This window comes from Denticeps clupeoides, chromosome 10 (genome assembly GCF_900700375.1).
Source record: "Denticeps clupeoides chromosome 10, fDenClu1.1, whole genome shotgun sequence".
Lineage (NCBI taxonomy): Eukaryota > Metazoa > Chordata > Actinopteri > Clupeiformes > Denticipitidae > Denticeps > Denticeps clupeoides.
In genome coordinates this window covers 10,587,774-10,610,363 of record NC_041716.1, presented here as the reverse complement: position 1 = coordinate 10,610,363, position 22,590 = coordinate 10,587,774, and the positions used below count along the sequence as shown (strand labels likewise).

The 22,590-nt window shown below is 41.1% G+C and overlaps 2 protein-coding genes across 5 annotated transcripts; both read left to right on the top strand.

Annotated features, from left to right (window-relative positions):
• Positions 1-622: 622 nt before the first annotated feature.
• Positions 623-5,838, top strand: LOC114797927 (NEDD8-activating enzyme E1 catalytic subunit-like). 2 transcript variants are annotated; one of them, XM_028993230.1, is made up of 18 exons: positions 623-680; positions 791-829; positions 1,399-1,522; positions 1,631-1,711; positions 1,827-1,909; positions 2,031-2,111; positions 2,201-2,244; positions 2,340-2,404; positions 2,779-2,934; positions 3,049-3,151; positions 3,232-3,345; positions 3,594-3,647; positions 3,752-3,788; positions 3,892-3,973; positions 4,217-4,317; positions 4,401-4,464; positions 4,969-5,023; positions 5,382-5,838. In XM_028993230.1, the coding sequence occupies exons 1-18, from the start codon at positions 628-630 to the stop codon at positions 5,468-5,470; spliced, it is 1,425 nt and encodes a 474-aa protein (XP_028849063.1). In that variant the 5' UTR covers positions 623-627; the 3' UTR covers positions 5,471-5,838. The 2 variants fall into 2 exon arrangements, with proteins under 2 accessions (XP_028849063.1, XP_028849064.1); XM_028993231.1 differs by having other exon boundaries at positions 637-680; positions 791-859.
• A 1,865-nt stretch (positions 5,839-7,703) lies between these two features.
• LOC114798815 (chemokine-like protein TAFA-3) lies at positions 7,704-18,994 on the top strand. 3 transcript variants are annotated; one of them, XM_028994805.1, is made up of 6 exons: positions 7,704-7,904; positions 9,100-9,193; positions 9,356-9,474; positions 11,715-11,858; positions 14,102-14,226; positions 15,427-18,994. In XM_028994805.1, the coding sequence occupies exons 3-6, from the start codon at positions 9,363-9,365 to the stop codon at positions 15,436-15,438; spliced, it is 393 nt and encodes a 130-aa protein (XP_028850638.1). In that variant the 5' UTR covers positions 7,704-7,904; positions 9,100-9,193; positions 9,356-9,362; the 3' UTR covers positions 15,439-18,994. The 3 variants fall into 3 exon arrangements, with proteins under 3 accessions (XP_028850638.1, XP_028850636.1, XP_028850637.1); XM_028994803.1 differs by lacking the exon at positions 15,427-18,994 and having other exon boundaries at positions 14,102-15,172; XM_028994804.1 differs by lacking the exon at positions 15,427-18,994 and having other exon boundaries at positions 9,069-9,193; positions 14,102-15,172.
• Positions 18,995-22,590: the final 3,596 nt, after the last annotated feature.

Sequence of the window (22,590 nt, the reverse complement as noted above, 5' to 3'; positions counted from 1 at the left end):
ACAGTACAGGCCAAAGGTTCGGACACACCTTCTCATTCAATGTGTTTTCTTTATTTCCATGACCATTTTCAGATTCTCACTGAAGGCATTAAAACTATGAATGAACACATGTGGTGTTTTGTACTTAACAAAAAAGGTGAAATAACTGAAAACATGTTTTATATTCTAGTTTCTTTGCTCTGATTACTGCTTTGCACTCTTGGCATTCTCTCGATGAGCTTCAAGAGGTCGTCACCTGAAATGGTTTTCCAACAGTCTTGAAGGAGTTCCCAGAGGTGTTTAGCACTTTTTGGCCCCTTTGCCTTCACTCTGCGGTCCAGCTCACCCCAAACCATCTCGAAGGGGTTCAGGTCCGGTGACTGTGGAGGCCAGGTCTCCACTTTTTGTTAAGTACATAACTCCACATGTGTTCATTCATAGTTTTGATGCCTTCAGTGAGAATCTACCAATGTAAATGGTCATGAAAATAAAGAAAACACATTGAATGAGAACGTGTGTCCAAATCTTTGGCCTGTACTGTATACAAAAAAAAAAAGGTTTAAACGTGTCGTGCATTATTTCCAATGCATATTAAGCTGCACCCCTGCCAGTAGGGGGCAGTAATGGACGCCGAGGCAGGCGCTCGTGATGCATTGTGGGAAGGCGTGGGACACGGAAAGTATGGCGGATGGCGACGAGCTGTGAGTACATTTGAATGAGAGATGTAAACAAGAAGACAGCCAGTCAAATTTATTCCTCGGGATTCTGTCGCAGCGTCGCGGGTGAAACTCTTTGCACTGTGTCTCTTCAGGGAGAAGAAAAGACGGAAAATAGAGGCGCTGTCTGAGAAGTTAGTGATGAAATGCTAAACTGGCTTCAGGTTTGAAGATTGCACAGCGCAGGAAGTGACATTAATAAATCTTATTTATTTTGGTGAAATAAACAGCGATTTGGAGATTCATTGTGTGTATTTGCAGATCGGACGATATTTAGTCAACCCTAATGTTACATTATTAAATGTGTGTATATAGTAAAGTAAAACAACAATGTCCCCCAATGTCATTGTTACACGTCGTTTTGTGTAAAGCTTCAGACAAAATTAACTCAGATAAAATACGCTTTCAGTCGTTGTGGTAAACATGTACAAATGAAGTCATATTATTTTCTGGACTAAATGTTTCATTTTATTTTTAGGATTTTTGTCTCTATCTGCATGGAAGTCACAACACGATGACATGATTTATTTATGCGGCGTGTGTGCGTCCCAAAATTTTTGGTTTGGGTTATAACTGGTCATGGATCATTATGAATACGGTGAACTTTACAGTGAAATTGTCGCCTGTCTTTGAAAGCGGGTGTTGGGCGGGTGATGATCCGCATCTCTGTTTGAGTGTTACTGTCCGTGTTTGTCCTGTGAAGAATGGCTGTGGACGAGGGGCACGTGGCCTGTGGTGGAGACTGGGACGGACGCTGGAATCACTTGAAGAAGTTTCTGGAGAGGTCGGGTCCTTTCACCCTGCCGGACTTTGAGCCTGGCACTGAGGTGAAAACAAGTGAACATCATCCTGGATTCTATATATTTTCAGATGTGGCCATAGTAACACAAATGTGATTTTTAAAAAATATGAAATGATCTTGTGCTTTCAAAAAGACACTGCAGTTTTTATTGGAAACATGCAAGATTCTGGTAATAGGTGCCGGTGGCCTTGGATGTGAACTTCTAAAAAATTTGGTAAGATTTGAACTTGACTGTTGAAATTCTCTAATGTCATATTAACATGACATTAGTGTAGTCATACAAATTTATATTTGTTTTATTTATTTAAATTATTTCCTTTTTATATCAGGCTCTGTCAGGATTTCGAAATATCCACGTGGTTGATATGGACACCATTGATATTTCAAATCTCAACAGACAGTTTCTCTTCAGGTAATGCTAAAACTTAAAAAGTCTAACACTTAGATAACAAAAGGAGTCTAAGAGGTAATTAAAAATGAAATATATAATATTTGTATATTTTTGGTTATTAATTATTATTTATCTGTGTTAGGTCCAAAGATGTCGGAAGGCCCAAAGCAGAGGTGGCAGCTGAATTTGTTAACAGTCGTGTGCCAGGGTGTAATGTCACCCCGTATCCTTATTTTCGAGTTGAGTTGAGACTGACGTTGACTTTTGAATATTGCTACCATAATGCTTGATTTATCTTCTTAACAAATTCAGACACTGTCAGAAAATTCAGGATTTTGATGAGTCTTTCTACAGAAGTAAGTAATGGCTTTGGATTTGGTGATAAAATTGCATCACACAACAAATATATATGTCGCAAAATAATCAAATCTTTATTTTTACATCATTGTAGAATTCCACATTATTGTTTGTGGGCTGGATTCAGTCATTGCCAGGAGGTGGATGAATGGGATGTTGGTAAGTGTAGACATATAGTTTGAATTGTCTCCATAATTCAGTTTGTCCCAAATGAGTATCCAGGAACTGTCAATGTTTAGCTGCATGAAACATATATGTTTATATGTTTTACTAATTATAGGTATGGAGATAAATACATATTTGGAATAATGCAGTGTTCTTGTTTTGTAATTTATATTACCATAAAAATGCTTTCAGCTGTATTCATGAAATCAGAAATCAGATCATCAAAAATCATCAAATGTGTAATAGTATTGTTATTATAACAATGAGTCTCTAAATCATAATTGTAGCAATATTTATACTATTATTATATTTTAATTGTAAATAATAATTGTACATATTATTTTTCATGTTCATTCTTTTGTCCTCAGATCTCTCTCCTCAATTATGAAAACGGTGTTGTGGACCAAAGTACTATCATCCCTCTGATTGATGGAGGAACGGAAGGCTTTAAGGGAAATGCTCGAGTCATCCTCCCCGGCATGACTGCCTGCATTGACTGCACTTTAGAGCTCTACCCACCTCAGGTTGGGTTTGTTTTTTTACTATATTGATTTACAGTGGTTTTTTGTATTCAGAGAAGATTCATTTATGTGTAGATTTTAATACCCACCATAATAAGTGTCATTTGAAATCCATAGATTAATTTCCCAATGTGCACAATTGCCTCCATGCCACGACTGCCCGAACACTGCATTGAGTTTGCTCGAATCCTGCAGTGGCCCAAGGAAGAGCCCTTTGGAGGTCTGTATTCAGTCCTGCTTCGGTCCAGAGCATCATTAGCGATATTAATGAACAGCTCCTCTCCCCGTTTCCCACACCAGATGGAGTAAGTCTGGATGGCGACAACCCCGAACACATCCAGTGGGTGTTTATGAAAGCCCAGGAGAGAGCGTCTGAGTTTAATATCACCGGTGTCACTTACAGGCTGACACAAGGCGAGTGCAGCTCTTTATATCTGCTGGCACACACACTTTTATTTATTAACCGTTCCGTAAACTGGTTTATTGCGGAGGAATGGAAACTAACATGATTGACAAAGTTACTCTATGGCTTGATTAGTGCGGATGAAGAAGTAATTGTGCATCTTGTTATTTTATCACTTGTTAATTGTTGGTATCTATAGTGCCATTTAGTGCATGTTTGCTGCTAATCTTTATTGCATTATCTTATTATTATGATACAGGGGTTGTGAAACGGGTTATTCCTGCAGTCGCATCTACTAATGCTGTAATTGCAGGTAAGGCAAACTGTAAAGCTTGAATCCTTTTTTTAAACCTTTGATTACATTTTCCCTTATGGTACATTAACACTGATGAAATGAATTTGTTTTTTTGTTTTTAGCTGCATGTGCAACTGAAGCTTTTAAAATAGCCACGAGGTCAGTGCGCCGCACAGACTTTTTGTTTTATAAGCATGTGGGATGAGTAAAGTCTGAGGATTTTAATCATAGTGGATTTCTTTCCCCCTCTGCTTTTTTTTAGTGCTTATGTGACACTAAATAACTATCTGGTGTTCAGTGATGTGGATGGCCTGTATACCTACACGTTTGAAGCAGAGAGGAAGGTGAACAGCATGTAATCGCTCAATTATTGCCACACTTCTGATATAGTGGAGCGAAGCCGGGGGGCGTGTGACTCCTTTTTTTTGACCCGAGTAAAGTAAACTTCTGCATTCGACAGACATGAATAGAAATGTTTACACCTTCTTGGGGGGAGGTGTAACAGAAAATGACTGAGAAGCACTGGTTTAATGTAAGTGGCACTGCCTGCTTGTGAGCCAGTGATGCAGGGAGGTCTGCTTTTCCAGGAGAACTGCTCGGCCTGTAGTCAGGTCCCACAAGATCTACAGTTTTCCTCCTCTGCCAAGCTACAGGACGTCCTGCAGTACCTCACAGAGAGCACCTCCCTGTAAGAATTTTGGTACAGTGTTGTTTATCCCACTCCTCTGTAAGAACTGCTATGTTGTGGTCTGACAGGAGTTTTCTTTTCAGACAGATGAAATCTCCGGCCATTACGACAACATTGCAGGGGAAAAATAAAACTCTGTATCTACAGGTAATGTAGGGTAACACTTTGGAAGTTGGAGCATCAGTTTGAATCTGAAGTCTGTCTTATTTCAACGGGAGGTATAGGGTTGATAAAATGCTAAAATAGTAAGATCTAGGCGTTTATGTGGTTCCCAATTTAGATGTTAAGGCTGTCAAAATAAACATAATTAAAATGTTCAATCTTAATAGACAGGGCCAATCCTTGCATAAAGAAGGAGGAAAACCTACTACCATAGTACAAGACCATATACATAGAGCAGATGATACTCAAGGAAATACTCAGAAGGATTTTTTTTTTTTTTACAGCTTGCGGCAGTGCAGCCATAATTGGTCATATTCATGAGCTTAAAAATATGAGAGATTAGACTTTATTGTAGAGCCCATATTATTAACATAAAATGCAGTCATTTTCAAATGGTCTGTCATAGCCGTGGTGCACAATATTAAAACAAGTTAATAGAAGAAGTGGGGAACAATGCAATTTAAGCTGTTCTTAAAATATATTTTTCAGACTGTTGCCTCCATTGAAGAGAGAACAAGACCAAATCTTTGCAAAACTTTGAAAGGTACGCCTCCGATCTATTCATGAATGTTTAAGTGGCACGCCGTTTATTTCAAAACAAAAAAGGGACTAACTGTCAGACGCGAAATGGTGTCAGGTCAGTGGCTGCTTGAAGAAACATTATGGATTTCAAACACTTTAGTTAAACTTTCATTCCGTGACTCAAATCAAATATAGATACAGTACATTTTTATCCGTATTAGAGTTTTATTTTTCACTCAGCCCGCCTGTCAGTTCTCAGCATCAAATGTCGTCCTCTGCTTTGTGTCCATGTAGACGCTCGGCTGCCAGAAACATTAAACGGTCCCTCGTTTTTTCTTTCTCTCTCTCCCCCTCTGTTCTTGTTTCATTGACGGGCGCAGAACTGGGATTGGCTGACGGACAGGAGTTGGCAGTGGCAGACGTTACAACTCCTCAAACTGTTCTCTTCAAGCTCAACTTCACATCCTGAGCAAAACCAGGACAAGCGACGTTTTAATAGTCATAGAGCGTAGTGCTAATGGAAATGTAGTTGACGGCGCGCTTGTTGTTTTTGTCTCATGTGTGAACACATTTGTGACGTTATCTGTTTGAATTTGGTGCGACCGACCCAGTGTGTATTCAGTTTCCTTGTTTCCCCCACGAATCATGCAATAATGCATGTTTGTCCATGTACTTTTAATTTATTCTAATGGCAATCATAATCATATGGCAGGTTTAAATAGTGTTGCCTTTTCAGACCCCAATTTTATTTATTCATTAATCTGATATGTCGTCCTGTATTCATGTGGCGCTTTTTTGTAACACATTTTAACAGTAATAAAAGACCTGTCCTTCTTACTTTGTTACAGTGATGTGTACCCTTGGGAACCCTGTGGTGCAGCGGGTTCTTTGCTTTTGGAGTTTGCATGTACAGTGAGGTCCATAAATATTGGGACGTCGACACAATTAATTCTTTGGGCTCTATACACCATTACAATGGATCTTTAATTAAATATGTGCTTTAACTGCAAACTTCCTTTTATTTTCCATGGAAATATGGACTAAATCTTCTTTTGATGGACTGTTACAATTAGAACATTAGTGTTTTGACAAACCCAGCCACTGGGGACGCACATGACAGTGTGTTAAATTGCGTGGGGAAAACTTAATTAATTATGTGGACAACCATGCAGGTTAATTCGCTGTGGCGAAACCTAACACGAGCATTTGTGGTTTAACAAATTGTTATGAGACACTCCGAGGTAGAAGACACTATTCTAATTCCAAATCAGGACATAAAAAATGACTTGAGGGCAAAAACTAAATCAAATGGCAATAACATTGTACAGGGTAAGGTACACGGAGCAGACATGTCCATCAAGATGTAATAAACAGACCGCTGAGACTCAAGGGCACGCTGGCTCAACAGAACACTGAGAAGAACCCCAGCCTACTTCTGCACTGTTCAGTACCTCCAAACATGGACAGATGCTCCGTACTACAACTTTTCCACCAATAGTCCTGTTGGACTTTTTTTTTTTCTTCTCTTGGACAAATCAATTGCACGCTCACTCTACCCTGGAAGGGCGTCCCCCTCTGTATCACTCCTTCCCAAGGTTTCTTCCTTTTTAGTGAAGTTTTTCCTTGTGTGTGCAGAAGGGTCATGTGTGTGTGTGTGTGACACTGAAAGCACCAAAACTACAAATGAACACATGTGGAGTTATGTACTTAACAAAAAGTGGAGATCTGGCCTCCACAGTCACCGGACCTGAACCCAGTCGAGATGGTTTGGGGTGAGCTGGACCGCAGAGTGAAGGCAAAGGGGCCAACAAGTGCTAAACACCTCTGGGAACTCCTTCAAGACTGTTGGAGAACCATTTCAGGTGACGACCTCTTGAAGCTTATCGAGAGAATGCCAAGAGTGTTCAAAGCAGTAATCAGAGTAAAGAAACTAGAATATAAAACATGTTTTCAGTTATTTCACCTTTATCATTAAGTACATAACTCCACATGTGTTCATTCATAGATTCTCAGTGAGAATCTACCAACGTAAATGGTCATGAAAATAAAGAAAACACATTGAATGAGGTGTGTCCGAACCTTTGAAAAATGATTTTGCTTATAACAACCATGGTCTTAAACAGGGATCTGCAACAATCATTTTACACCACGAGTGCTAATAAACTGCAATTGATGAAAAATAAAGAGGAGAAGTGTGAGCTGAGTGAAGACAAAGTGAACAAGAAGGGACAAAATGGCAAGACTCATATTACACAGTGCACATATCCGATCTAGGTGGTAGTAGCCTAGTCGGTACCACACTCGCCTATGAACCAGAAGACCCAGGTTCAAACCCCACTTACTACCATTGTGTCCCTGAGCAAGACACATAACCCTGAGTGTCTCCGGGGGGGGGACTGTCCATGTAACTACTGATTGTAAGTCGCTCTGGATAAGGGCGTCTGATAAATGCTGTAAAATGACCTGAGAAGTGATAAATTGCCAAAAAAAGAGAAAAAGTTCACACTTTGGTCAGGGGATCCGGGATCTGGAGCAGCGGGGGAGCAGATGGCGGCGAATTAAATCCATTAAATACGGAGGAGGGGGAGGAAGAGGAGGAAGAAGAGGAGGAGGAAGAGACCGAGGCTTTTTATTTATTTATTTATTTTTTATAAGTCTGCACCCACTTTTCATCATCTTCGCACTTCGGCGTTTAAGAGTAATATTGCGACATCGTATTACGGTGGTGGCAGAGAAACGTTGCGTTTACTTTTCGTCCTGCATTATGCGCATTTCACGCGATTTGGTACTTTTCATTCCGACTGACGCCTCCGTCAAGTTCAGTTTTTGTTCGTTATGCTGAAGTTGAGTTGGAATGCTTTTTAACATCTGGGATTCCTAAAGAACTTCGGGGTGAAAAAACGGTGAGTCGTCTTCCGTGTTATTCCCGACAAGTTTGCAGAAATTAAGACAATTTTGTTATTTATGCTGCAGCGTTCCGATAGTTCGTGACGAAATTCAGAAATGCACGACTTTAATGGTTTTAATGAACTCGCCTGGAATTTAGACGTGTAGGCAGCGGTATGCAGTCTTCTGAAGGTCAAATATTTATTAGCAGTCACTAGTAATGTTTTAATATGCACACTAAAATGCAGATGCAAGTACAGGGTGGGCCATTTATATGGATACACCTTAATAAAATGGGAATGGTTGGTGACATTGAACACATTGTATAAGTGGTCAGAAACTTGTAAATAACTCATGAAAGAATAAAGTTACGTTAAAACCAAGCGCACCATTGTTTTTGAAATTACCAATAAATTTGATGTGTCACATGACCCTCTTCCTATTGAAATAACAAAAGTTGGATCCAAGATGACCGACTTCAATATGGCCACTATGGTCACCACCTATCTTGAAAAGTTTGTGCCACAAACAGGACGTTAATATCACCAACCATTCCCATTTTATTAAGGTGTATCCATATAAATGGTTCAGATGTGCTTAGATTTTGTTTAGATTTAGACTGGTATAGTTCAAATATGCACACTGACATTAAAATATAAATGCAAACGCAATATTTGTGTAAATATTATACCAGTATACTGCTATAGAAATAGACATAGATATAGATATAGTGAACAGATGGGCTGCAATCATAACCATTCATTCTAGTGGCACAGACAGGGGAGTGCTGTTAAAAACCCACCTCGGTGGCCCACGAAGGCCGAATTGAGGGCTTCGGTCCAACTCTCCACAGTCAGAACTGGTGCATGAAATGGAACTGCCATCATTAGACTGTTATTAGACGTTAAATACGCCACTAATCCCCCCAGCAGTCCCTCGCTGGCTGCTCAACAGTGATTTGCCACGGTCACAAGGGGTGAATATGGTGCTGAATATAACCTAATTGGACTTAATTGCTTTTTCTTTGTTTATCAAAGCTCACTTTCTTACATTTTTCAAGTTACGTGTCATACTCCACGCCCCACAAATGTATTAAAGTACCCAGAAAATACTAAATGGCGTGTCTCTTGGTTATGTTATGTGATTGCTTTGCATGATCGCGTGACTTCGACGCTGGCAAGGCCTCATCATGGGATGCTGATCTCTTCCCAGGGTATTCTGTCAAGCCTGTTCACTCTGCCCACAATGGTGAACTCGCCCCGGAGCGGCACTGCTTCATCTGACTCTGGTGGACGTTAACATGGAGGTGGGAATGCTTTTTTTTCTGACAATGATGCTAAGTTGTGTGTATTTTTTCACTTGTGTGGAAGGGAAACACGTGCAGATGTTGCTTTGCACATAAAAAAAAATAAATAGTGAAACACATTGTTCGTCTGTTGTTCATGACTGCTGCCTAACCCGTGTTTAGCTGTAGGATGAAGATGAGGTCTGGGCAAGTGTCTATGGCGGGCCTGCTTGTCATCTGCGTAGCGATGGGGTATCCGGCACCAGCGTCCAGTAGCAACCACGCATCCCAGGCGACAGAAGGTCGGTCCCAGCCATGCCCCTTAATCCCCACAGACTCATTACAGCTCGCGGACACTGATACACTCATCGCCCGGGGGGAATTAAGCGAGGCCAGTGGTAATGAGTGTTTTTACGTGCCACAGGGCTACTGACAGATATAAACAGCTCAGGACACCCAGAGAGATTTTGTCATCGAAAGGATCTGAGGAGGATCAGGAAATCCCACGTGTCCCCAGCACCACCCGAGGGTACACGATTGAGCTGCAGGGCCACGTCTGTTGATTTGTGAACTCACGTCTGCATAAATAACCATCAGCACTGTAAATACACCTTATCAATATGAGCACATATTATTTATTCATTCATTTTTTTCATTTATATCTGTCAATGACAAATCTTTCAAACACAAGTCTTTTTGGGTGGTAGTAGCCTAGTGGGTAACACACTCGCCTATGAACCAGAAGACCCGGGTTCAAATCCCACTTACTACCATTGTGTCCCTGAGCAAGACACTTAACCCTGAGTTGCTCCAGGGAGACTGTCCCTGTAAATACTGATTGTGAGTCGCTCTGGATAAGGGCGTCTGATAAATGCCATAAATGTAAATGTAAATGTAAAATGTTTTTGTAATGGATTTTATACAGTGCGTTCATTTGTTATTGGTTTTAGATTTTGTAGAATTGATCGTTTTGATTTTGTTCGTTTGTGAATTCAGTGTGGATAAACCTGAATTCAGGCATTTTCAGTAGTTTTACTGTGTGCACTGGGATTTTTTTGGGTGGAGGACAACCCCCTGTGACACTGACAGCATCCCACTTCTGCATCAGACTCACTGATGAGACAAAAATGATCTCTCACCCAAATTTTAAATGGTGAGCAGAGGTACTTTGGTCTGGTAAAGTGTGTGTGCCTTTTAAAGTTGCCAAGGTTAATAATAAGTAGTCAGTGATTTTTTTTTTATACATGAAGTCAACCTAATGCAAAACAGGCAACGGGGATCTGAGCATATTAAGGGGTTGTTTAATCTGACAATTTCAGAGATTCCCACAAAAACCATATGCATATACAGATATACAATTCTAGAATAGTCAACCATACAGTATACATATTAAAAAAATATTGATATTATGCTGTGAACTCTAAAGTACTGGATTGCTGAGTTATACCAGCAAACACATTTTCACCACCTTTTGTGGATTACTGATGCACCAGGGCCACTGCCCCAAATTCTTTATCATGATAAAAGTTACATTGTATTTGTATCAGAGGTTCTGCATTGCAAATGATCACACCTGCCAACAGCTCACAGCACTTGTAATAACTGCTTAAATTGGAGAAAATAATTACCATGTGGTAGCAGAGTGGCTGGTTGTCAGGCCTGCCTCAAATTCTATAATCCATCTAATGTGGCTATATGGTTTACATTACATTTACATATGGTTGATAACACATTGTTGATTTTGAATGCTTTACACGTTGTGTTCTTCCATCATTAGACCGTATTAGTAACCCTCGTATAAAATCCAGAGTAAATAAGGACTGGGTAAACTGACGGTACACTGACTGCCTCTCAGCATAGTTGTAGTACTTCACATGGCCACATGATGGCTTCCTCACCTCTCTGGTTTTTACAATACAAGGTCGCTTTCTCCCATAAAATCCCTCCAGAGTACCGAGAAAAAAAGGACACCAGTCACACTGCTTAGCCATTGTGCATTTGTTCATCCGGATGCGCATTAATACATAATAAATCAGCACGGCTCAATATTCTGTTACACTGTTGAGGCAAAAATTCATAAATAGCTCCGCATAATGCTGTGATTAAAGTAAAAAGAGACCCACGTTTGCCCCTAGAGCTCCAGCTAGGCAGGGATTAAGTCAGGAGAAATCTGCGTTTATGAATGAGTCGGCTGCTCGACCAGGCGAAAGGTTACAGATGCATGAACATGGCTGCTAGAATGGCACCGGGCAGCCGGGCGGGCTGGAGTTTGTGCGCGCCTGAATAGCTGTCCTGATGGGACATGGTTCTACTTCATCTGACTAGGCCATCTGCTGGAGAGAAAGCCTCTCATTACCATGGCTTGGTGTTGGACGAAAAGATGGAGGACATGACAGCGCTTAATAATTAAGGCTCTTGACAAGGGGACCTGCAAATTGTCACAAATTGGAACAGCTTTCATCCAAAGTGCTAAGATGCCTTTTGAAGTTCACAAATTTCCCTGTTCCTGATAGGTGGTTCATTTTTCACTGGTCTTCTTTAGCGCAGACTGGCACCTGCGAGGTGGTTGCTGCCCATCGCTGCTGCAACAGGAACAAGATCGAGGAGCAGTCCCAGACGGTCAAGTGCTCCTGCCTACCTGGTCACGTAGCTGGGACGACCGGAGCACAGCCTTCATGTGTCGAAGGTACAGTGTTCTGAGATCCTTTCAGGATCTTCTGCATCTCACTGCCGCACTATGCCAAGCGACAAACTCTGGGGACATCCTTTGGGATGAGCATTAAAAGAAGCTTTTATAAGCTTTTTACATTTCCAGCTCTTAGGGGCGTCAAGGGAGGTTGCAGACTTATCTGTATAAAAGGAACTTGTTTCATTCATTTTTATGAGAGTGGTCAGGCTTTTGACTGTTTTCTACCTAACATGCTACATTAAATAAATCCCGTTAAATAGCTACCATTTGGGTCCAATTGTGGATACAGTGGATTTCATCATGGGTACAGTGAGTTTGAAGTGTCAACTGCAAATTAGATTCCTCAATCTAATCAAACATCCAATGAAACGAGTCACTAACTCACAACTTACTGGACTTGCTACTGATGGTGTGGTACCAGATACCACAGCATCGCTTGGATGTCTAATGGAGTCCATGTCTCGATGGGTTGTGCTGTTTGGCGGCAAAAAGGGGACCTTATCAAAATTTGGCAGGTGCTCATAATGTCACGGCTAATCTGTGTTTATTAATGCTGCTTTTGATTGTATTAATTCTTATATTGCCATGTTTAGAAGGCATGCCCTGTCTAATTCTTCCCTTTTCCTGATAATCAGTATGAACCCTACAATTTATTAGCATGGTACTACATGGAAAGTCATGTATCTGATTAAGGAAGCAACAACATTAAAACGAGGGGTGAGAACCATATGGATGTAAGTGACATTTTTCAACCATTTTCCCAACCAAAAAATGATAACACATTTGTAAATTAAAAAAATACTAAAATGTGTTGTTTATATATATATGAAGTGACAACAAAATGTGTCCTCTGCTTTTAACCCTCTCCCTTGGTGAGCAGTGTGCAGCCATGACTTGCGCCCGGGGAGCAGTGTGTGGGGACGGTGGTTTTGCTCAGTGGCACCTTGGCGGTTTGGGATTCGAACCCACAACCTTCTGATTCCTTCCTCCCTCTGCTTCCTAGGCCACCACTGTGTGCATACACACATACACACACACACACACACACACACACACACACACACACACACACACACACACACACACACACACAGACACAAACACACAAAATGTCACTTATGCCTATATGGTTAGAAAATTATACTCATGGACACATTTTCCATTTGTATGTGTAAGTTATGTGCCCTGACAAAAGTGACGTGTCACTTATTTACTGATCTGTCCTCATGTGTTTCCTTTTTCATTACAGCCCTAATAGGCCAAGGTGCCACAAAGATGATAAAATTTCCTTGTGCTTTTGAAAGGTAGCCTATGCCCAGATGACATGCTTTGCTAATACGATGCAGTAATCAGTGTTTGAATTACTGCGCTCACGACTCCTATTTTACTTTGGCCAGCCTGTCAGGGACAATTTATCTGGTTTCTTCCATTTTTCCCAACCCTTTCAGTTCTTTTCATAAAGAAAAAAGCACTCTGCTTAGTGAAGTCTCAATTGAGTCTCAGAGCTGAAACTTCAGTGCTTTGTGGCACTGATTTAAGATTAAAAGGAGATCTCGGTTGCAGGGTTTCATGCTGGCTCTCTGCTCAACACTTCATTCCAACCTTCTGTACTTCCAATCTGCTACAACAACGCTATGAAATTAAAGACCAACCACATATTATTTTAAGTTTTTATTAAGGGTGTTTCATTTTAGAGTACAGCTTTTGTCTTATTAACAGTGGCCTGTCAGTCTTCAGGGCTTCAGGAATGGGAATCTGCTGGGCCGGGAAAATGGCAAAATGCAGCTGCAGAAGATACACGTTAGATCAGTTAGGCATCTGAGTAGCACTGAACAGCTACTGAACACCAAGCCGCCCCCTCACACCCTGAACAGTGCCCCCAGTCACTGGTATGACCGCTGTCATATGACCTATAAGTTGGGTTGACACATATCATTATCAGACTCACCATTTGGTGACACTCACGCCTGGACCAATAGATCGATAGATATAGATATAGATATAATATTTTGTTAATATTAAATTTGCTGTTTAATCTTCAGGGCATGATAATGGTTAACTTACACATATAAGGTCAGTTTGTGCAAAGCTGAGCCCTGAGTTATCCATGGTGCTGATTTCTGAACTGATAAATTCTAATTTAGTCTTCGCAAGAGCTTCGTTGGCTGTCCTGTCCTGATCTCAGTGGGATTAGCAGGGCAGCTCTAACTCCCTCCATCTCTCCCGCTCCTGTGTTCCAGCCTCTATAGTCCGTCTGAAGTGGTGGTGCCAGATGCAGCCCTGTCTGGAAGGAGAGGAGTGTAAGGTCCTCCCCGATCTCACAGGCTGGTCCTGCAGCACTGGAAACAAGGTGAAAACCACCAAGGTAAGTTTGCCAGAAAGCGAGGGGACGCTGGGCGAAAGGAGGGTGTGTGTGAGAAAGTCCCGGAGGTCAGCTGCTAGTCGTATGAAGGGCTGATGGAAAAGGAGGCAGACATCAAACGCTGCAAGATATGGGCAAGCTGGAGAGACGGGAGCTGAATCATAAGCACCGTGTGGGCTGATACATTCACTGAGATAATAAAACCAGCGAGAAGTGGAATATAAAAAAAAAACATACTAAAGATACAGAAAAGTCGGACCCATCAGACAGACAGACCTGGTATAGAGTTGCAAAAACAAATTGAGATATTAACGGAGGAAATGTTCCGGTGCAAACATGTCACAGAACCGACGCTTTCTCAAGCTGGATTTGCCTTCAGGAAACATTGCATGAACGTGTTACCTGCTGTGGACTTATCCGTGCCACACTTAACAAATATCCTGAAATCTGATCGTTGTAAACAGAGCTGTCATGTTATTAGTCAGGCCACTGCATTGTGCTGAGCTATGACAAGGATATGAAATACATCCTAGACAGAGACCATCCCTACATAAAGATGGAGATGCTAGGATGACGCATCTTGTAGGACATCCAACTTGACACTCCTGCCTCAGTACAATCTCCCTGGCTGACAAATTTTTATTTGCAGTTTTTCGAAGAGCAGCTAAATACAAGAACATTTTATTGGATAATTTGGAGCTTGGAATGAATGTAATGATTATAAAATTCACCTAAGCTTTAAGGATTTTCAGAAGGCTTCTTATCTTGACTGGACCTATGTGTCCTGATTCAGGACAGGGGTCTGGTGAGGTCTTGCTCTGACCTGTAGGAAGACGGCTCTGTCACAGTGAATGCATTTGACAGATGTCGCAGGAAATCATCAGGATGATATTTTCCACCGCGTGGCTGCTCTCAGAAAGCCCCTCCTTGCGAATCCCATGGCTTCTTCATCCATTTCCCACCTGAGTTTGAAACAGCATGGTGAGGAACTCTGAAAGCTCCATTAGGAAAGCTGTCACGTCGCCCAAATTCTCATAGTGGCTCGTGCTGAATGTGCTTTCAAAGAGCCTGAGCTGAGAACAATCAGATGAAGGAAGTGGTGGTTAGAAGATGACTCTGCTGTAAAATGGATCATTAGGGGACATGGGCTTTTTATGCACTGACACCCGATCTTCTTACCTTTTCCTCTCTTCTTCTTTCTAGGTGACACGGTAAAATAGGTATGGATGTTCAGGAAAACTGCAGTCTTTGGGGACAGCGGGAACAAAGAACATTCACAACATTCACAAGGGAAATGCCATTCGGTGAAATTCTGTGTATTTCTATTCTTTATTTCATAGTTTTGATGTCCGTTAAAATGCATTTGTCTCAGTGCATAAATAATTCTCCAGTCCCGGAATCGTTCTGATGTGTGCTGCTGTATCTTAATTTGAATCAAATACACACACATGTATGCACGCTTACTTGTCTATAACCTTTCCTTCCTCGGTTCTTACTTTTTCAACATTTTTGGTTTGTAATGGACTAATGGAATGAAAAATTATAAAAACTGAATCTGGATTCATTGTTTCAATTGAAACGAGGTACATTCATATGTTCACAAGAAACAACAGAAAGGACCTCAAAAAGCATTAGAAAAGAGGGTCATCTATCTCAGTGACACAGAGTCATAGGCCAACACTTCTATGCAATTTCAGGATTTTTAAAATAACTATTTTAACTATTAATCCTAAACCCCAAACCCTCACATTAACCCTATCCCTACACTGTCCATGCAAAACTGTTGGCCTACAATTGCTGTGACATACAAATAATATTGTTGTCCCAATCTGACATTGCACTAAACTTCTCCCACCTTTCCACATGCTGCAGATTGTACTGGGCAGTTTGCCTGAATCCGTTAGAAATTCTATTCTCCGCTCTGGTCTGTTGGGCAACAGCATATACAAGTAGTCTGATTTTTAAAATATTGTAATGTATGACTTAATTATGAAGTGAAATTATGAAGTGAAAGCGCTTTGCTCAGTGGCACCATGGCGGATCAGGTTTCGAACCGGCAACCTTCTGATTACGGGTCCGTTTCCTTAACGGCTAGGCCACAACTGCCAAAATTATTATATTATTATTATATACTGCCAAACAAGAGTGACGGTGTGCGATTGATGCTGAAAGCTTGAGATGTGACGTGAATGACACTGTTGGCGACCCTGATATTTTTTCATTTAGCATCAGCACATGTGTTTTTAAACAATGTTTAATACTTAATTGCTTAAATAACTAAATTAAATATTTTAATTGTACATATACAGTTGTAACAGAATCGAAAGACTGAGTCCTCGGTAAGAACTGTTCCTCAGCATGAAATCTTAAATAAAGAAGCCACTGTCGAGTAACTGTTTAATAAATTCTGAAGACAACTGTTCACAGCTTGGCTCTTGCTCGCAGTGAATATATTTACTTATTTATTTTCCAAAAAGCTGCAGAAGTGACGTGCGTCCCAGTCAATTTCTCCATAACTGCGAGACAAATACCCCCACGTAGCCCAAACATACACTCTTCATCTTCTTAGTTTTTTGACACACCAGCTGCCAGGTTCTGCAAGCATGCAAATAAACATTGTACTCGCTAGAGCAAACCAAGCACTGTTTGAAATGCTAATGGAATACGGAAGTAGACCCTCTGCTGTTAAGAGTTTCTAACATAAGACTTTTTTTCCCAACCAGCACCTCTTGGTAAAGGTGACCATCCCCCATCTGCAGCAATTATGAAAAACGGCCATCCAGGGCAATTTGTTGGAGCAAGGAGGGAAGAAATTTATTGTTTTCCCAGCTCACCACATTGAGACTGCAGAAAAATTAAAATGATGCCCCAACCGATCCTTGCCATGAGAATAAATTGCAAATGAGAGTCAAATATCTGCTTTTTTTTTATCTCTCTTTTTTTTATTTAGAAACCGTAATATTCTCCCCAGTGCTAAGTTATTCAAATGAAAGAAGTACATTAGAATACATTTCTTCATTATTACATTTCTGCAGTTTGCTTCTTCTTGGGCTAGGGAAATAAAAATTAAATGAAACTGAAATCATTTGTTCTGTCACGATCAGATGCCGCATTATAACAGTTCACTGCATTTTGTAATGCAGAACACCCAACATTTAAATGATATCTAATTATGAGAAGTCAATGAAAACGAATCAGATTAATATCAGATTTGTTTTCCCATGCATAGCACTTGCCATTCCTGCCCCCATCCATGAATAATGCATGCAATATTTGCCGTTGCCACTTGTGTAAAGCGAACCTGAAAGGAATTTTGACACGTGTGACAGAAATATCGACGATCCATTCCAACAATTCCGAAAACTGCACAGCTCACATTCCGACTAATGTCTCATTAAAAATGTTGTGGGTGACACTTTGAGCTACTTCACGTTTTACAAACTTGTTATTTAATTGATTTGCGTTTTGAGTCTAAATGTAACAACAATCCCCATCTCAGGAATTGGTCATGAGATTGATAATATAATATCATATAGTATATATTATATAATGAACAAATCGGAAGTCATTTGTTTTTTCATGGAGCTTTAATGTTGGCAGTGCAAAATCTAAAAGATTTGCTAAATATACAGGCATGACATTCACCTTAAAAGCCCATTAGTCCAATCACCGGCACCTCCGTCTTGGTGGCTTTCTAATGTGGATCCACTTCAGCATTGATGATGCATGAGGGTATAATGCATGTTAAATCAGCCTTTTATCTCATCCACTCGTAGACATTTTAGCTCTGCCTTACCACTGAGTGAGGGAATGTGTCTAGATGGGCGAGAGAGTAATATCAGCCTGTTTCTGTCACATAATCAATTATAAAGCCAGAGAGAAGAGAGGGGTGCACTGGACTTGTTTATTTCTCAGCCCCCTTTTTGTTCCACATCTTTCAATCGAACATCTCCATTCGAACGTTGTTTTGACTGATGCTTGAGTCGGCCTGGGTGATTTAAGTGTGGCAGGCAGAGGAGCGGCATAGTCTGCTCTGATCAGGAGAATCCAACAGAGGCTGTTTGCCTGGCATCGCTCTTCCTTTTGCATGGCCGAGGAGTACACATCTCGCCCGGGAAACGTGTGAGGAATATGTGTGTGTGCTTTTCTTCTGCTCTGCACCCATCTGCTCCTTTGTTCTCTGCATGCACAAATTCAGTCTGGAGCAGGTGAACGAGTGGGGGAGTGCGTGAGTGGTGGGTGATGTGTGAAGTTTACATCGTAAAACGAAGAAATGAACGAATGCTGCAAAATGCCTAATTGCGTGGTTAAAAACAGTGAACGAATGAATAAATGAGAGGAAAAAGAAGACCAACTGATGTTCCACGGCTGTCCTTTTTCTTCAAAGCTCTTCACATACTGGGCATCAATTATTTAGATGGTGCTTTTCCATCCAGTTAACTCAGTGTTAACTGGATGCAAAAGCACAAAGACCAAGGAAGACATTTTAGGTGGAAAATAATTACCGGCATTCCCACTTGTCCTGCCCCCAGTGCCCCAGGACGGCCCTCGTTAGCTGCGGTCCTTAATAAAACTAAACCCTTAAAGACGCTGAGAAATGAGTATTGGGTTTTACTGTGCATTATGTCTACCGTCTGCACTGCCTACTGTCTGTATTTGTCTGTTTGCACTGTTAAGTAGCCCTCATCATTTTGTTGTATATGTAGCGTCCTGCTTCAGCGCAATGACAATAAAGGCATAACTAATATATACAAATAAAAAAATTCCAGTTTGTTAACCATTGCTTTCCTGTCTTCATTGTTCCTGTGTAACAACATAAGATGAAAGCAGTTTACATATGTAGCTGAACATCTAAACCAATACAAGGCTTCATTTTTACATGCTCGGTTATATCTACAATGAACCCAGACTGACCCAGAGCACTGGAACACACTGGTGAGATAACTACCTTTGTAAAAAACACATTACTGTGGTAAATTGCACCCAGGCAGTGCAGGTAATGCTGCATTTATTCATTTCAGTGGATGTGGTCCAAAAAAACAGTTGTTCAGGAAACAATTAGCTTCAGAGCTGGAAATAGCTGCTGGATGACTAGTCTCCTCATGGCCCCCATTTAAAGTCCCAACTAAATTACATAGGTGGTAAATATTCATCCCCCTCGAGATGGCGACAGAAGTAAAAAAAATATTTTTTGGAAGATTCCACAGACAATAAAAAAAAAAAAAAAAAAAATCTTGGCTCTTAATGTGACATTTTAGTTCATTCAAAGAGCATTTCTTGCATCCTTTAAGGGCTATGGGACATACACTAATGGCTTTAAAATTCATGGCATGTGTATTGGTTATATGAACCTGCCTTTTACCTTTTCTCATTTTATCATAACCTAAAATAAAATGTCACCTGAGATTCTGATATGCAATTCTTTTTAATTATGTTACTGATATGCATTTCTTTATAAAACTATAATTCTGAGCCCGTGTGGGCTTAGAGTTTGTATAATTCCATGCTTGTTTATTGGTTTCACTGCCATCTCTGAATATGTAAAAATAACTTGCTGTCATACTTTCCATAGTCATCCCTGCATCTACATCAAAACCACAAGATAACAAACAAGTAATGAAAAGTAATAAAAACACCACTTATGTGTTTTTATTGGATTTCTCATCAAATTCAGAGCCGAAGTGAAGAAATAGCAGGTTAAATGCCTGTGCTGAGAAGTACCAGGTATAAAGAATGCAAATGTAGGCACTCATTTACATGAATAGCATTGACTTGAAAATATGAATTCGAATTACCTCTCCCACGCTGATTTTTTCCTCTACTAAATATGCATCATGAGATCATTAGAGATCACGCTGTTAGAGAATCCTCCGTGGAGTCCACAGCACTTTCAGTGCTCTAATCAGACCCGCGTGCATTTCAGCACAGCATTGGCCAGTTTCCTCTCATATATACAGTGGAGGAAGGGGGGTGGGGGGGGTGGGGGGGGCAATGGTCTTCTGGGCCCATCGCAGCCCAAGTGTTGCTTCACTTGCATCATGACAGAAGTCCAGGCAGATTACCATCAGCTGGATCACACGGTTGCAGCGTATGGGACCCGCGGCCTCCTGGGAGGGGCTGCAGTGTTTAAGCAGGTGTCGAGCATCTGCAGGGGACCCTCATTGTGTCGGCGCCACTGCAGTCCCTGATGCCGATTGGCTTTGAATGTCGGCCATGGGCCGGCGCTGAAGTAAAGGTTAGAGCATTCAGTTCAAATGCCAGGCTAAATACAATCTACAACAGGGTGACAGGGGGTCCCATTTCGTTGATCTACCTTAACTTTTGCAGAGGTTCTTGCTATGTGCTCGCGTTCTTATTTTCAGCCCATTTCATTTTTGCCCGGGGGAGCTTGGGGTTTTATTGTAACTGTACTAGTATTGGTGCAAATCACATTGTGTTTTATTAAAGTCATATTAAGAAGGGCGTCTAGGTATTTATAAATGACAACAAAGTAAAAATGTAACTGAGATCCTAGCACAGCATGTAAATTAAGAATTTTGCTGTTTGCTCTCAATAAGAACTGATGGTTTTTGTAGTATGATTACTCATATCACATATTGCATTCTTCTTTCCTATTAATGTGTTGTCCACCCTAGTGGAGTGGATAGCCTCCCATAATCCACAGTCTGCGAAGTGAAGCGGACAGTGGCCCTGGGCCCTGTGCTGGAAAGGAGGAACCTTAGGGCAGCCGGACACTTTACCACAACCACGCCAATTTGGTGGGATGTGGAGTAGGTGCCTTTAATAAACAGGATGTAATTGGCCAGTGTACAAGCGGCAATGTGGCCAGACACATTTGTTTCGCCGTCCAGCACAGCAAGAGGCATTTTAGTTATTCATATCCCATCCTGCTGTGTGAATCACCTTCATGATGACATTGAGATGAAGAGGAGGAAGATTGTCTCGTGGGAGCATTTTAAACGTCTCAGCCTCAGCTGCAACTGCTGAAGACAAATGTAAAACAAGTTCTTTAAAAAAAGAAGAGAAAGAGTGATCCCTGTTGTCTAATCTCTCCAGCTGTTACACTGTATGCCGGATGGTCCAAACACTGAGACTTTAAAAGAGGAGATTCTTAATAGCGTCTGGCCATAAGGGCATAATTAATGGTTCGGAGTTTTACATACACAATCAGGCTTCAGGCATCAGCATGCAACTCAAAGCCATCAGCAAATCATTTTGTTAATTAATGTATTAATGAATCGCTGTCAGAAATTGAGCCATATCCAAGTTGTTACTTCAGGCATATTAGAAACATGATCAATCATTTAAGGTGGTTGATGTGGGATTTTGAGTTCATATTTCATGCAAATTGAATGAATTTGCATTTAGTATTGACATACATTAATAAAGTTTCAGCCATCGCTGAGGGACTTATTCGTCACTTGCCAAGAGAGCTCCAGTTGTAATCTAACCACACCTTGAAGGCATAGCTGAATGGTTCACTCCATCCCCCGATGAAGCGCTGAATATCCAGTCATTTATATTCTGAATGGCGCTCGGAACTCTGCAGGTAAGAATTGCACCAGCTTTCTTTTTTTTCTTTCTTTTTCGTCTCTCCGTTTAAAATGCTTGGCGCAGCCTGGCGGCGCTGTCCCCTCTTTGCTCCCTGTGAAAATGACTTTCGCTGAATCTCAATGATGGCGGCCAACCAAGGCTAGAGCTTCTCCTCCAATGGAAAAGAAGAATGAAAAAGCCACCTTCGGTCACGTGCTTGCATCGACTGTCGTGTCCCCCATCACCGGCCAGCGCCACTCGTGAGTCATCACCCCTGCCGAGCCAATCTAGATAATTACTGAGTTGTGGCCCGAGGACAGTGATGTTCTTGTGATATTTCAGAAGTTTAGATCATTTCATAAGACAGCTGCCGGCGGTGAGAAAACTACTCAAATGTCATGGTATTTTACATCTTGCCCACATCACATTGTTTTGTCTGTCGTCTCTGTAGCAATTCTGTGGTAATACACCGACAGGGTTTTATGAACTGCATGAAGATGGAGATGTGCATGCTTCGTCCTACCACTGTGTCCCAAACAATGTATGAAAAAGATTGACTGTTCAGAGATCATGTTCGGTCATTTCAATACACAAATTCCTGAATAGCTGTCCTGGACAGCGAAGTTCTTCCGGAATACTTCCGTATTTCATGCACACATCAGGAATGTGTCTAGATTCTTGAGAGCTTCAGCAATAGTCTGGAGTTCATTCATTTTAAATGTATCTGAGAATATTTCAACATCTGAGGAAAAAATACAAAGACTGTGCTTAATGTTAATGAGAACACATTAGTTCCAATCACAGTTCAAAGCCTAAAACATGCCTGGAAAAAAC

Excerpts from the sequence above, each read along its gene's own strand:
- LOC114798815 (XM_028994803.1), top strand. The coding sequence starts at position 9,363 with ATGAAGATGAGGTCTGGGCAAGTGTCTATGGCGGGCCTGCTTGTCATC. Across the intron at positions 9,475-11,714 it reads CGCATCCCAGGCGACAGAAG|CGCAGACTGGCACCTGCGAG; the intron begins GTCGGTCCCAGC and ends GGTCTTCTTTAG. Across the intron at positions 11,859-14,101 it reads ACAGCCTTCATGTGTCGAAG|CCTCTATAGTCCGTCTGAAG; the intron begins GTACAGTGTTCT and ends CCTGTGTTCCAG.
- LOC114797927 (XM_028993230.1), top strand. The coding sequence starts at position 628 with ATGCATTGTGGGAAGGCGTGGGACACGGAAAGTATGGCGGATGGCGAC. Across the intron at positions 830-1,398 it reads ATAGAGGCGCTGTCTGAGAA|AATGGCTGTGGACGAGGGGC; the intron begins GTTAGTGATGAA and ends TGTCCTGTGAAG. Across the intron at positions 3,152-3,231 it reads CAAGGAAGAGCCCTTTGGAG|ATGGAGTAAGTCTGGATGGC; the intron begins GTCTGTATTCAG and ends TTCCCACACCAG.